At 42.3% G+C, this 15,072-nt stretch overlaps 1 protein-coding gene across 1 annotated transcript in view; it reads right to left on the reverse strand.

Annotated features, from left to right (window-relative positions):
* GLCCI1 (glucocorticoid induced 1) overlaps window positions 1–1,007 on the reverse strand; it is a 46,668-nt gene extending 45,661 nt beyond the window's left edge. Inside the window, exon 1 of the mRNA XM_075211752.1 lies at window positions 610–1,007. Coding sequence (XP_075067853.1) covers window positions 610–874 — 265 coding nt within the window. The 5' untranslated portion in view covers window positions 875–1,007. The remainder of the gene's footprint in view (window positions 1–609) is intronic.
* Between the last annotated feature and the right edge of the window lie 14,065 nt (window positions 1,008–15,072).

Below are 15,072 nucleotides of genomic sequence, written 5' to 3' on the forward strand. Positions count from 1 at the left end.
AAGAGGCCCCTCAGTTAAGTCAGCTATAGCAGTTACTATGAAGTGTATAAAGCAGGAGTCAGGGCAGATGCAAGAAGGGGGGCAGATGCAAGGAGGGGGGCACATGCAAGGAGGGGGGGGGGGGGCACATGCAAGAAGGGGGGGGGGCACATGCAAGAAGGGGGGGGGGCACATGCAAGAAGGGGGGGGCACATGCAAGAAGGGGGGAGGGGGCACATGCAAGAAGGGGGGGGGGGGCACATGCAAGAAGGGGGGGGGGGGCACATGCAAGAAGGGGGGGGGGGGCACATGCAAGAAGGGGGGGGGGCACATGCAAGAAGGGGGGGGGGCACATGCAAGAAGGGGGGGGGCACATGCAAGAAGGGGGGGGGCACATGCAAGAAAAGGGGCACATGCAAGGAGAGGACTAAAGTTGCAGAAATAAAGTTAGACAGAGGGTGCAGGGGGCAGATGGGTGATATATTGCCCCAGTCAGAGTGGAAGTGAGATAATCACAGGCTAATCCCTTCATGATGCCAGCACAGCCTGCCAGCTGCTGTGGGACTACAAGTCCCAGCATGCCCGTCGCACAGCAGCTGGAGAGCCATGCAGAGGGGGCTCCCGGCTCACCTTTGCTCCCGGGGGACCCGGCGTTTCTCCGCTCCGGGGAGGTGCTCCTCCTCCTGCGGACTCTGGCCGCCTCGGGGAGCAGCGGGGAGGGCGGGCTGGGGGGGCCGGGCTCGGTGTTGCTCCCCACGGAGGCTGACGGGGAGCGGCTGGGGCTGTGCAGGAGCTGGAAGGGCACGGTGGCCCGGATGGGCTGCAGCAGGCGGGCGGAGTTGCCGTTGGGTGGTGAGCCGGAGCCGCGCTTGACTCGGGGGTGAGTGGAAGACATGAGGGCGGCTGGATGCACACAGGGGAAGCGGTCTCCCCCGCGCTGTCACTCGGCCGCCGGTGACGCAGCTCCTCCTCGGCCCCCGAATGGCCGGCGACTGTCACACACCGGGAAGGAGGAAGGGGGCAGCACCCGGCCGTGACGGAGGAGCTCCAGCCAATCGGATGGCGAGTTCTCTCAAGCTGCGCGGCCAGGGGGGCGGAGCCGAGTGGAGGTTGTAGTGTAGAATGGCTCGATGACGTCAGCAAAGTAAACTGGAGGGATCATTGTACTATGCTGGGCTGCTCATTTACATATGCTAATCATATATGTATAATATACTATATATCATTTACATATGCTAATCATATATGTATAATATACTATATATCATTTACATATGCTAATCATATATATAGAATATACTACAAATCATTTACATATGCTAATCATATATGTATAATATACTATATATCATTTACATATGCTAATCATATATATAGAATATACTACAAATCATTTACATATGCTAATCATATATGTATAATATACTATATATCATTTACATATGCTAATCATATATGTATAATATACTATATATCATTTACATATGCTAATCATATATGTATAATATACTATATATCATTTACATATGCTAATCATATATATAGAATATACTACAAATCATTTACATATGCTAATGATATATATATATATATATAGAATATACTACAAAGCATTTACATATGTTGATTGTATATATATATATATATATATATATATATATATATATATATATATATATTTGTAATAATCATCATTTACATATACTAGTTACACATAGCATGTACTAAATATGTATACAGTATATAACATTTACATATGCTAATCACACACATAACATGTCACTCTCATAATATATATATACATATATATATATATATATATATATATATATATATATAGCATATAATATTTATTACTACTCATTTACATATGCTAATCATATATATATATATATATATATATATATATATATATATATATATATATATATATATATATATATATCTATAGTACTACTCATCATTTACATATATTAATCACACACATATAACATGTCCTGCTCATCATATATATATATATATATATATATATATATATATATGATATATAACAATATAACATGTAGTGCATGTCATATACATATAACATATCCTGATTATCATAGATATATGTGTAACATGCTCTGTTTATCATACTCATATGACATTTGTCATATGTGCATGATAAACAGGGCATGTCTAATTCCCGGTTCATTAGACCTGACACCATTGATACTGCGTCTCGACCCAGGTCGTCTGGGCTTGCCCTGGCAAAAACACGTGTTTTTGGCGCAGTATGAATGGGGTATGATTCACTTATTCAGCCTTTAGCACCACCTCTACGCCGACGATACCCAAATCTACCTCCACTGACCTCTCCCCTTTGTACTATCTCTTGTAACCAACTGTCTCTCTGCTATCTTTACATGTCCCAACACTACCTATAGCTCAGCATGGCCAAAACAGAGATTATCACCTTCTCACCTCCCAGAGTTACCACCTAACTTTTTCTCTTACTCCACATCTTTCGCACTCTGAAAATCTCAACACTTTATTTCCATTTCCTCCAGAATACAATTCAAATTACTAACCATCACCTTGACCTCATGGATCAGTCTATTGAACAAGCCAATCCCACTACTGATAGTAGTACATCTACATCTACCAGTAAAAAATGGTCACCTAAAAAAGTTTTACACAGGGCCCTCCAAAACACTTGATACTCTTTCCCAATACAACAGCTCTTATAAACAATAAAGGAAAACATAATGATTGCAAATTTAGAAAAACTAAGAAAATAAACAACATCCCTACACCACCCACAGTGGAATAAGAAGGCTCAGACTATGGTCTCTACTGCTCAAACTACAATATCCAGTGCCAAAGAGAGGGCCCCTCGAGCTCATGCATCTTCTGAAACCTCTCATGAATCACGTTCTTGCTCTAAGTATAAGTTATATCACCACCATAAAAGGCATATATAAGAATTCAGAAGATCACTGAGGTGTAAGATTCAAACATTCAACATATGTCAAGGTACCTGTAGTCTTTGTCAGGCAGGAATATAACTTTGAAAAAGTCACTGATGTGATGAAACGCGTCACCTTTTGGCAACCATGCTTGATCCTATGTATCAGGCAAATGTAATGTCTTTGTTTCCAACAGGCTCAGATGTAAAGAAATGTAAATAGCTTCAGTTTAAGTGGCACAAGACATGGTTGTTCCATCACTTATGCTGGAAATGCGATTGCTACTGCCCACGACAAACTGAACTATAATAGGAATCACATTGATAATGACTTAGAACAACACTCCTTTGTCAGAAACTATGACATGTGGTCAGGCCAATTTCTCTCTTAGGGATATATTTACTAAACTGCGGGTTTGAAAAAGTAGATGTTTATAAGGTGCTGTTTCGGTGACTCTATGTGCCCTCGCAACTCCAAAGGATTCCCCGTGGGGCAGCACGGTGGCGAAGTGGTTAGCACTTCTGCCTCACAGAGCTGGGGTCATGAGTTCAATTCCCGACCATGGCCTTATCTGTGTGGAGTTTGTATGTTCTCCCTGTGTTTGCGTGGGTTTCCTCCGGGTGCTCCGGTTTCCTCCCACACTCCAAAAACATACTGGTAGGTTAATTGGCTGCTATCAAAATTGATCCTAGTCTCTCACTCCCTCTGTGTCTGTGTGTGTGTGTATTAGGGAATTTATACTGTAAGCTCCAATGGGCCAGGGACTGATGTGACTGAGTTCTCTGTACAGCGCTGCGGAAACAGTGGCGCTATATAAATAAATGGTGATGATGATGATGATGATGATTCCCCCTGACTCCTCTGATCGCTGTTGGCTGGGGTGCTCCTAGGAGAGCACTTTTCTCCACGTTTGGTGGACATGGCCAAAATTGACCTCCTTCTGGGCTAGCATCAAACACCTGATTCAATCGATTCTCCAGACTGATGTTCCACTGGAGCCAAAAAAAATTCTCCTTTCGCTGGGAGCGCCTTCGGAAACCTGTCACCAACATAAGCTGGCTAGACATATCATTTCGGCTGCTACATGCCAAATTGCAGCGGACTTGCGGCAGCAATCTCTCCATCCCATAATCAATAGAGTCTGGCAGATACATTCATCATCATCATCATCATTTATTTATATAGCGCCACTGATTCCGTAGCGCTGTACAGAGAACTCACTCACATCAGTCCCTGCTCCATTGGGGCTTACAGTCTAAATTCCCTAACACACACAGACACACAGACAGAGACTAAGGTCAATTTGATAGCAGCCAATTAACCTACATTGCATGGAAGATATGACCAGCATTCTTCACAACTCGTGGATATTCTTCACCAAGGTTTGGGACCCATGGCTCTCTTTCTCTTAAGCTTGTTCTCCATTCTCTTGACTTCACATGGTTTCTTTTGTTCCCCCTCCTATTGCTTCTTTCTTCTTACCTTTAGCTTCACGCCTCATGGAATTAGCTACTCCACTTATTTTTCTTTTTCTTCTTCCCGTTCCCTCTCTTTTCTTCTTCCCTTCCTCTCTTATTTCTCAAGAAACTCTTGGTCATTCAAAGTATTGAACTTTATGCACTTCCTGCATTGGGATGTTGCACAACTTCGCTGGACGAAATGATAACTAGGGGCCTGATTCATTAAGGATCTCAACTTAAGATACTTCTCATTTTCAGTCTTCTGGACAAAACCATGTTACAATGCAAGGGGTGCAAATTAGTATTCTGTTTTGCACATAAGCTAAATACTGACTGTTTTTTCATGTAGCACACAAATACTTGATAGCTTATTTGTACACTGAAATTTAAAGTTGATATTTGTGTGCTACATTAAAAAAAAGTCAGTATTTAACTTATGTGCAAAACAGAATACTAATTTGCACCCCTTGCATTGTAACATGGTTTTGCCCAGGAGACTGAAATAAGAAGTTTCTTAAGTTAAGATCCTTAATGAATCAGGTCCTAGAATCTGTCTTGTTCGAATGGTAGACTATTATTTAATAGTAAGAAGTCTCTTTTGTGCCTCTTGTTCAAACTGACTATCATTTACCTAAGCTGCCCACCCTCCAGTGTTTATTCTGAAGCATTGTAAGCCATTGTCGCAGTAGGCTAGTTCCTATAAACGAATTACAACTTGTTCGATAAATACAGTTACTAAGTTGAAAATAAAATCTATAATGGTTGATGCCATTGAGAAGGAGCTTATATTGGTTAATGATCTAAACACCAGTACTGATACTGATGATAAATATGATGATGATGATGAGTGAATTGAGAAAGATCATTATTTTTTATTTATAGGCACCACAAAACTCAGAATGACAAATCATACATAATACAAATCATACATAAAAACGAACAAGTACATATAGGGTTGACAAAGGAGATTTAGATGTGAGGTAATAGGAACTATTGTTACTGTAGCTGGTAGAACACCCAGTAGTGTCAGGTGGAGGTAGGATAAACTAAGGTGAAGAGGCGGGATTTATGAAAGTACTCAAGAAATTGAAGGTTGAAAGAGAGTCTGGTCAGGCTGGGTAGGTAGTTTCTTAAGTGGGGAGCAGCACGGGAGAAGTCTTGAAGGTGGAAGTGAAAGGTGGTTATCAGAGAGGTGGAGAGGTGCAGGTCAGAGGCATAGCTAAAAGGCCAAGGGGAACAGTATCTTGTGATGAGATCAGAGATGTATAATGGGGGGAGTTGGTGAGGGCTTTGAAAGTGAGAACATTGATTTAAATTATGGAGGTAGCGGGAAGCTATCATTGAGATTTGTGGTGCCGCGGATGTGGAGTGCCGAGAATGGAACATTTCTCTGCAGATTTTAGGGAGGATTATCCATGGGAAACTTGTGGGAGGAGAAGCCCAGATAGCAGGAGATTAATAGTCAAGGCAGGAGATCATGAAATCTATAAGGGTTTTGGCAATATCCTAAATAAGAAGGGAGCATATTTTGACAATGCTTTAAAGGAGGAGGGAATAAGGCAGTTCCAAGGGCTGGAGTAAAGCTGAGAGCAGAGTCGTAGATGACATTAATGGGCTTGGGGAACTGAGGAGGTGTGATGTCAATTAGGGGGGGACTAAAAGGTGGCTAGTGACTCTAGGAGGATGAAATGTGATGAGATCCGTCTTGGACATGTGGACAGCACGGTGGGTAAGTGGTTAGCAATTCTGCATTACAGCACTGGGGCCATGAGTTCAATTCCCGACTCCTGTGTGGAGTTTGTATGTTCTCCCCGTGTTTGCGTGGGTTTCCTCCAGGTGCTCCGGTTTCCTCCCACACTCCAAAAATATACTGGTAGGTTAATTGGCTGCTAACAAATTGACCATAGTCTGTGTGTTCCTCTGTGTGTGTCTGTGTGTGTGTATGTTAGGGAATTTAGTCTGTAAGCCCCAATGGGACAGGGACTGATGTGAGTTCTCTGTACAGCGCTGTGGAATTAGTGGCGTTATATAAATAAATGATGATGATGATGACATGTTGAGCTTTAGGTAGAAATGAGACATACAAGTGGAGATGACGAAGAGGCAGTCAAACAAGATCATTAAGAAGCAATCAGCGAAGGAGAGGTAGATGTGGGTTTTATTTGCATAGAGGTGTTAGTGAATGCCAAAGGAGCATATAAGTTTAGAAAGGATAAAAAGAGTGATTAAAACAGTCGTGAGATACCCCGATAGATGGATTATGAGGGAAGGATGTGCCAGAAGTAGCGACACTCAGAGCCGTAACTTAGACTTCTAGCGCCTGGGGCGATAAAGACTAATGCCACCCCCCTAGCCCTCAATTTTAACCAAATGAACCCAAAATATTCCTAAACTGCGCTCCCCTTCAGCATTGCGCCCTGGGCGGTCGCCCCTATCGCACAGCCGTAGTTACGGCCCTGGAGACACTTCATCATCAACATTTATTTATATAGCGCCAACATATTCCGTAGCGCTTTACAATTGGGGACAAACATAGTAAACTAATAAACAAACTGGGTAAAACAGACAGAGGTGAGAAGGCCCTGCTAGCAAGCTTACAATCTATTGGACAATGGTAGTTTGACACATGAGGTTAAGTCTACATTTGCAGTCGGCCCAGCCAGACTGCAAAGGTAAAAATTACTCATAAGCTAAATGATCCTGTCACACAACAATGTTGTTCAAGGGGTAGTTGTATAACAGGTGGTAATAGGGTAGTGTAATGAGGTTAAGAGGGTGGTTGAGGAATATTATAAGCTTGTCTGAAGAGGTGGGTTTTCAGAGAACGCTTGAAAGCTTGTAGACTAGAGGAAAGACTAATTGCGCGAGGGAGAGAATTCCATAGAGTGGGTGCAGCCCGGAAAAAGTCCTGTAACCAGGAATGGGAGGATGTAATGAGTGTGGATGAGAGACGCAGATCTTGTGCAGAACGGAGTTGCCGAGTTGGGAGATATTTTGAGACAAGAGAGGAGATGTATGTTGGTGCAGCTTTGTAGATGGCCTTGTGTCACTCACCGGACTGTGAGTGCTTCTTCCCGGACATTTAGGAACCGTGGCCGTCCTCCATCCTGAGGGACTGCGCATGCGCAGCCCTTTCTAAACCTTCAGTGTATGTTCCTTTAACTTAATTGGCAGATCAGGCAACACTCCCTATATTAAGCACCTGTGGTCAACACCACGTTGCCTGATCTTGGAGTCTCATTCCCCATGAGTCTCTGAAGGTGTTCCTGTGTTTCCTCGTTTATTCAGCCCAGCTGATTCCTGTGGTTTCCAAACCACTTCTACCTCTGTGGTTTCCAAACCACTTCTACTACTGTGGTTCCCATACCACAGCTACCCCTCTGTGTATCATCGTGACTGTGAGCTGATTCCTATCCGCTGCCTCCGTGCACTACAGTCTTCTAACCACTTCAACTCTACCATGTATTATTGGGACTGTTAGCTGATGCCTATCCGCTGCCTCCGTGCACTACAGTCTTCCATCCACCTCCACTCACCTGTTCATCATCGTGACTGTTAGCTGATTCCTATCCGCTGCCTCCGTGCACTACAGTCTTCAACCTGCAACTCGTCTGTGTTTCATCATCGTGACTGTTAGCTGATTTCTATCCGCTGCCACCGTGCACTACAGCCTTCAACCTGCAACTCGTCTGTGTTTCATCGTGACTGTACGGCTGATTCCTATCCGCTGCCTCTGTGCGCTTCAGTCTTCAACCTGCAACTCGTCTGTGTTTCATCATCGTGACTGTTAGCTGATTCCTATCCGCTGCCTCCGTGCACTACAGTCTTCAACCTGCAACCCGTCTGTGTTTCATCGTGACTGTTTGGCTGATTCCTATCCGCTGCCTCTGTGCGCTTCAGTCTTCAGTTCTTGTCAACTCTCCCGTGTTTCCTTGAGACTGCTGCCACTATTGCTACCCGCTACTCTCCATGATCAACAGTTCCAGTTCAACTCTACTCTCCCGTGTTTCCTTGAGACTGCTGCCACTATTGCTACCCGCTACTCTCCGTGATCAACAGTTCCAGTTCAACTCTGCTCTCCCGTGTCCCATCGTTACTGCACCTGCTGGTTGCTATTGGCTACCTCCGTGTTTCCGCAGAGACCCGCTGCTGCTACTCCTCAGCGCTACTCATCCATCTACTGCTGATCCGCTCTCCACGCTTTCCTGTGTTCCCTGCTGGTCTACCTACCTGTGCGCTGCACCTACTAGACCACCGCTTCACCCATCCAGGGACTTTGCATCCTGCCGGCCTCCTGCCGTTCAGGTATCTCTGCACTCCTGTCTGACTGCCTGCTTCTGAACCACGGTATGCATACTTCTCATTGACTGTGCTGTGTATTGCATACCTTGCTGGACTGTGTTGGTTCTCCTCTGGAGTTTGCTATCCGCTGAGTCTATTGCCATCATTGACTGTGTTATCTCGTGCTGGATTACTTCAAGAGACTTTCTATATTGGCAGTGCTGTTCAGTCATATATACATATATATTGTGCATATTACTGTGGATCAAAGTTAAGGTGCCCGTGTATATCTTGTGTTGCAGTCTCTCCCCGTGCACCTCCTCACATATATATTCAGTGGTACAACTTGCTAGTGGCAGACCACTGACCCCTGTTTCCAGTTTCACCTGTTCCAGTATCCTCTCACATAGCAGTGGTACAACTTGCTAAGGCAGACCACTGACTCCCCGGATACCTCCACTTGGATTCCATTCCTTCACTCTGACAGCGGTACAACTTGCTATCCGCAGACCGCTGACTCTCATCACCTCCTCGTTTCTGTTGGACATTCCTCCTCACTATAGCAGTGGTACAACTTGCTACCGCAGACCACTGACTACCTTCACGTGTCCTTTGTCCATACAGTTCCTCGTGTATTATTACCATCATTTTGCCAGTGCTGCTAGTCATAGACTTTCCTGAGCATCTCATCATCTGCTATTTCCTGTTCCGTGATCACCCTGCTACCAGAGTACCATATTACCACCTATACTGCTCTGGTAGGCCTATCACCTGGTGATCCCTGGGTAAAGACTCCTAGTGCCCGTGACACCTTGTAGGTTAGTAAGAGTATTTTATATTGGATTCGGTAGAAAACAGGCAACCAATGTAGACATACAGAGTGATTCAACAGAGGAATAACAATTTGCAAGGAAAATCAATCTTTCCGCAGGGTGCAAAATAGATTGTAGGGGTTTGAGTCTGTTTTGGGGAAGACCAGTAAGGAGGGAATTGCAATAGCCAATGTGGGAGATGATAAGTGCATGAATGAAGGTTTTTGCAGTGTCTTGTGTGAGATATGTGCGAATTCTGGAAATGTTTTTGAGATGTATGTAACATGATTTAGATATAGAGTCAATGTGGGGAACAAAGGATAGGTGTGAGTCAAGGATTACACCTAGGCAACGAGCTTGTGGGGTGGGATTTATGGTCATGTTATCAACAGAGATAGAAATGTCAGGTATGCTGTTGTTGGTGGGTGGGAATACTTATGGAGTGTTTCGAGAATGTGAATCAGGAGAGACCAGTGCTACGATGGCTGATCTAGATCTAGATGGTCTTAACGATTTGATGGAATTAAACAATGTTTAATGGTAATACTTAATTAGATAAATTGGTTTACTTGGCATCCTTCTTTTTTCCTGCTTATTATATAATTATTTTGGTCACAATTATAGATATTTAATATAACATGATTAATTATAAATACACTTTATACCAATATATTGTATAATTTTATATTTTTATTGAAGGAACATAACAAACAATAACAAAAACAACGGAGGGAAAAATATTAAAATGAACATTACTTGAGACAAGATAATCAAAATGAATTTGTGCAATAAGTGCACATTATATTGTGGTTTCAACAACAATTCATTTTTGTAATTTGTCTTTTTTTTTCTTTTTTAAACAAAGGGGGAAAGAAGAGGAGAAAGGAGGGGGGTAGGGAAAAATCATTAAAAGTCCTGTGTGTGGTGGGGTAAGGGGGAATGGACAGGCTAGGAGAGACAATCTCTCCAGGGGGTAAATGTATCAAGCTGAGAGTTTTCCGACGAGTTTGAAAAGTGGAGATGTTGCCTATAGCAACCAAACAGATTCTAACTGTCATTTTGTAGAATGTACTAAATAAATGATAGCTAGAATCTGATTGGTTTTTCAAACCCGCCGGAAAACTCTCAGCTTGATACATTTACCCCCATGGAGTTGAGTTCTCTGTAAGTCTGGTCTGGTTACTATAGTGAGAGTGAGTATCTCAGATTGAGACTTCCAGTGTTCCCAGACTTTACAGAATTATTTATTTTATTTGTTATTGATGAAGCAAGTCATATATTCCATGGGGTAAGTATACCACAATATATTTAATGATGTAAATGATCTTATTAAGTTATTTTCCTATTCGGTGTGTGTTCTTGTTACTAAGCACTATTGCGTTGACACATTTCTAAGACTACATAGCGTGGTGTAACAGTAGATGTGCAGTCTACTAAGTGGTCAACTGCATCATACTTATTTGTATTATTTTTCCTTCCAGTTTATTAGGAGGTTTAATGTATTATATGTCTTTTTGGCAAAATATTATTGCTGTTATTCAAGGTGGCTCACCAGTAGATCTCTGTATTAAGGTGTGGGAGGCTTGAGATTGGCTCCTTTTACATAAGTTTTATTTTTCACTGTTTCTCCTTTGCTGCTTAATGTTAAGCATGATTTATATTGCCTATAACTTTTTATATTTTTATTTTGTCTTGTACACTGTAATATTAGTCATTTGCGGTGATTTAGATATCTGCCATATGCTAATTATGAATATACTGTAGACACTGACAAAAAAATTATGAATCATATTAATCATATGTACCATGTTTTTAGATAGATAGATAGATATAGATATATATTGTATTTTTACTTCAATATGTAATGGTTTGTTTGGCATTTTGAGATATTGATTGTTACATATCCTGCTGGCTGTGTTGCTGGTCTTTGATTGGTCACTAGGGGGGTATATTTACTAAACTGCAGGTTTGAAAAAGTGGAGATGTTGCCTATAGCAACCAATCAGATTCTAGCAGTCATTTTGTAGAATGAACTAAATAAATTATAACTAGAATCTGGTTGGTTGCTATAGGCAACTTCTCCACTTTTACAAACCCGCTGTTTAGTAAATATATCCCTGGATGTAGTCATGGTTGAAGACCACTACGTACATAATGCCTCTGAAGAAATAGCGCTAAGTGAAGAAATGCGTCATGTTGTCTTTAAATAGTTTTATATTCTACTAACGAAGTTCTGATTGTACAGCCAGCTAATGATGTCTGCAGTTCTATGACGTGTCGGACGGTAAGTTCTCACCATCCTATACATGGCATTCTGTGGCAGTGTTAAGATCTGAGCTTCGGTTGGAGCAAAACGATTTATAACATAATCACAGTGATCACTTAATGATAGTAGGAACCGATTATTGAATCCACAGTAACTACGTTTGCACAGTGGGATCGCTCAGATACAAGGCAGTGTTTGAGATTATAAGCAGTGATTGTCTGCTTATTGATTGTGTGGTACACTGTCCCAGTCTAATTGTCTGTTTCTGACCTCAAAACTGTTACAGCACTGAACAATATATAATAAGGCGTCATCGTGCTGATATTTTAATAGTGCTTTATCTATACTGCTTCCAGCTCTTTGTGCTTCCAGAAAGGATAATCAGTGACCCCTGGGTTTTCCTGCGGATTTTGATGAAGTTTAGCCACAATATCTGACTGGTTGAAGATTTTTGCTATCTCCAAGAACAGTATACATAGAGACCATCCACTTATCACTCTAGTGAGGAATTTAAGTAAATAGTTTTATATATATATATATATATATATATATATATATATATATATAAAACTATATATATATAACTTTATATATAAAGATATATATATATATATATATAACACCATCCATATGTGCTTGTTGAACATCTCATTCCAAAACCATGGGCATTTATATGGAGTTGCTCCCTCCTTGTCTCCACTCTTCTAAGAATGCTTTCCACAAGAGCATTAGTGGGGTCGGGCACTGATGTTGGGCAGTAAGACGTGGCTTGGAGTCAGCATTCAAATGCATCCCATAGGTGTTCCATGAGGTTAAACAGCTTTGCGCAGGTCTCTCAGGTTCCTCCATGTCAAACTCGGGAAACAATTTCTTGATGGCCCGCGCTTTGTGCTTTGGGGCATTGTCATGCTGAAATAGGAAAGGACCTTCCCCAAACTTTGACCACAAAGTTGGACGCACACAGTTCTCTAGAATGTAATTGTATGTTGTAGCTTTAAGATTTCCATTCACAGGAGCTAAAGAGTCCAAAGCAAACCATGAAAACCAGCCCTAGATCATTATTCCTCCTCCACCAAACTTTACAGTATGCATTTGGGTAGGAGACCCTCTCCTGGGGCATCCACCAAACCCAGATTCATATATATATAGTACTGTGCAAAAGTTTTAGGCAGGTGTGGAAAAAATGTTGCAAATTAAGAATGCTTTCAACAATAGAAGTGCTAATAGTTTATTTTGTGTGTGTTACCCAGAGTTATACTAAGCCACATGACCTGCTAGTCATTGTTATTATATTATATGGCTTTCCATGTTGACAGACAATGTAAGTATTTTAATCTGAGCTATAATCTGAAAGGTCTGGTGTTTGTTTCTATCTTGTTATCGTTCCTCCTGTTCAGCCTTTCCACAAGTAAGATGTAGAGAGTGACACGGAGAGCCTTGTGGTGAGTGGAGATAAGATATCTGAACGTTAGCTCTGTGCCTGAGCTCACGCAGAGGCAAGGCATGATATTGTGGCCATTAAACCTAAACTGTAATTTGATTAATTCCATTAGCCTAAAGTCAGTATCCGAACATCTAACCTTACAAACGTAGGAATGAAAGGTCCCATATCATGATAGGTGGGGTTGGAGATTACAAAGATTGGAGGTTCAGTGTTGAGGAACATTGCAAGTCTCTACAGGAGACTCCTAGATTTGCCATAGTTATTGTCCTGTTAGGCTTTAAATGGCTATGTCATATTAAAGTTAAGCTTGATCAACTCTCCATGACCTGTTAAGAGGTTCGTGCATATTTGCTTACTCTACCAAAATGTCCTAGAGACTCCCAGATTAGGATGAAACCTCCCAGACTCACAGGAGAGCAGCCAATTTTCCAGGAGCCTGCCTGCAAGTTGGGAGAAGAGCATGCTGTGATGGCAATGTGTGTGTCTGCAAGCCTCACTGACTTCAGTGAACACTTAAGGCCTGATGCTGAGTTAAACGTTCACCTGTTTACGTAGAGTAAAATATGAAAATTTGCCATGTGCATGTCCACAAAAAGAGCTCAAGTATATGTGCGGATCTGACCTTTGTGCTTGTTTTGGGTATACATTGCGGCCAACATGTATCCAACTTAGCATTAGGCCCTTAGTGGCCAGGGATGGGATGACAAAATTTGTGCTCTGTCCCACCCACTGGGTGGTGCTAACGGTGTCATCAAGTCACATCCACCTCTTCTTTTCATACCTCCGCTTCATATCTCCTGAAAGCGAGGTACGACAGGTAGGCAAGTATGGGTGAGTGCAAAGCGCATTACAGGGCACGTCTGCACACAATAAACCACTTTTCACCCACTAGATACTAAACACTTAATAGACCTGTCACCCCCTATATATATGAGTTCCCGTAAAGGGAAGGTGGGTGTGTCACCTGTCCATCAAGCTAGGGCTGTGGGAGGAGTGTTAGGCATAAAAACCTGTTTGTTTCACTGTTCATTGTGACCGATGCTGGAAAAGCACTAGGGGTCCAGATGCCCCCTGTCCCCCCAGCCCAGCCTGCCCCTATAATAATGTCAACATTCAAAATGTCTACACCTTAATGTCGACAGTCATAATGTCTACATGTTCATAATGTCTACATACGACCAGGCCTGGCGCTACCATTAGGTAGATTTAGGCAGATGCCTAAGGCATCAAGCTTTTGGGGGCACCATTGAGGTCTGGTGCCAAGTATTTATGTGGTCTGTGCACGGAACGCATGGCGCTCACGGGTGAAGGAGCTCATCGGTGTACACAGCCCCTTCTGCCCAGCTGGCTGCTCAGGATAGCAGGCAGCTGTTTAACCTCCGACCTGCAGGGTGCGCTGTGGGAGAGAAATCACACAGAGGGGAATGACTATAAAAGGGATTTTTTAATGATGTTGGGGTTAATTATGGGGATGAGGGAGTTAATGATTATAAAGGGGTTAATGATATTGAAGGGGTTGTTTTGATGAGACTAAAGGATTTAATGACTATAAGTGGGGGTTATTAATTATGGGACAGTGTTCTGCATCAGACATCAGTGCCCAAGGATTGCAGCCTTACCTGCCAGTCAGGAGAAGGTAGGTTATTATTTTTTATTTTATAAAAGACAAGTATGTCAGGGTGTGGGTATTGGAGGGGGGATTTGTTGATCATTTACCTAGGGTGCAGAGAAACCTTGCACCGACCTTGCATACAACATACATAATGTCTACACATTCAAAATGTCAACACAATGTCATAATGTCTACAGGGTTGTTATGCTGACATTCAAAATGTCTGCATAAATAAATTAGATGTAAACACAAAAAAAATGCAATACATGG

This window comes from Mixophyes fleayi, chromosome 5 (assembly GCF_038048845.1).
Source record: "Mixophyes fleayi isolate aMixFle1 chromosome 5, aMixFle1.hap1, whole genome shotgun sequence".
NCBI lineage: Eukaryota > Metazoa > Chordata > Amphibia > Anura > Limnodynastidae > Mixophyes > Mixophyes fleayi.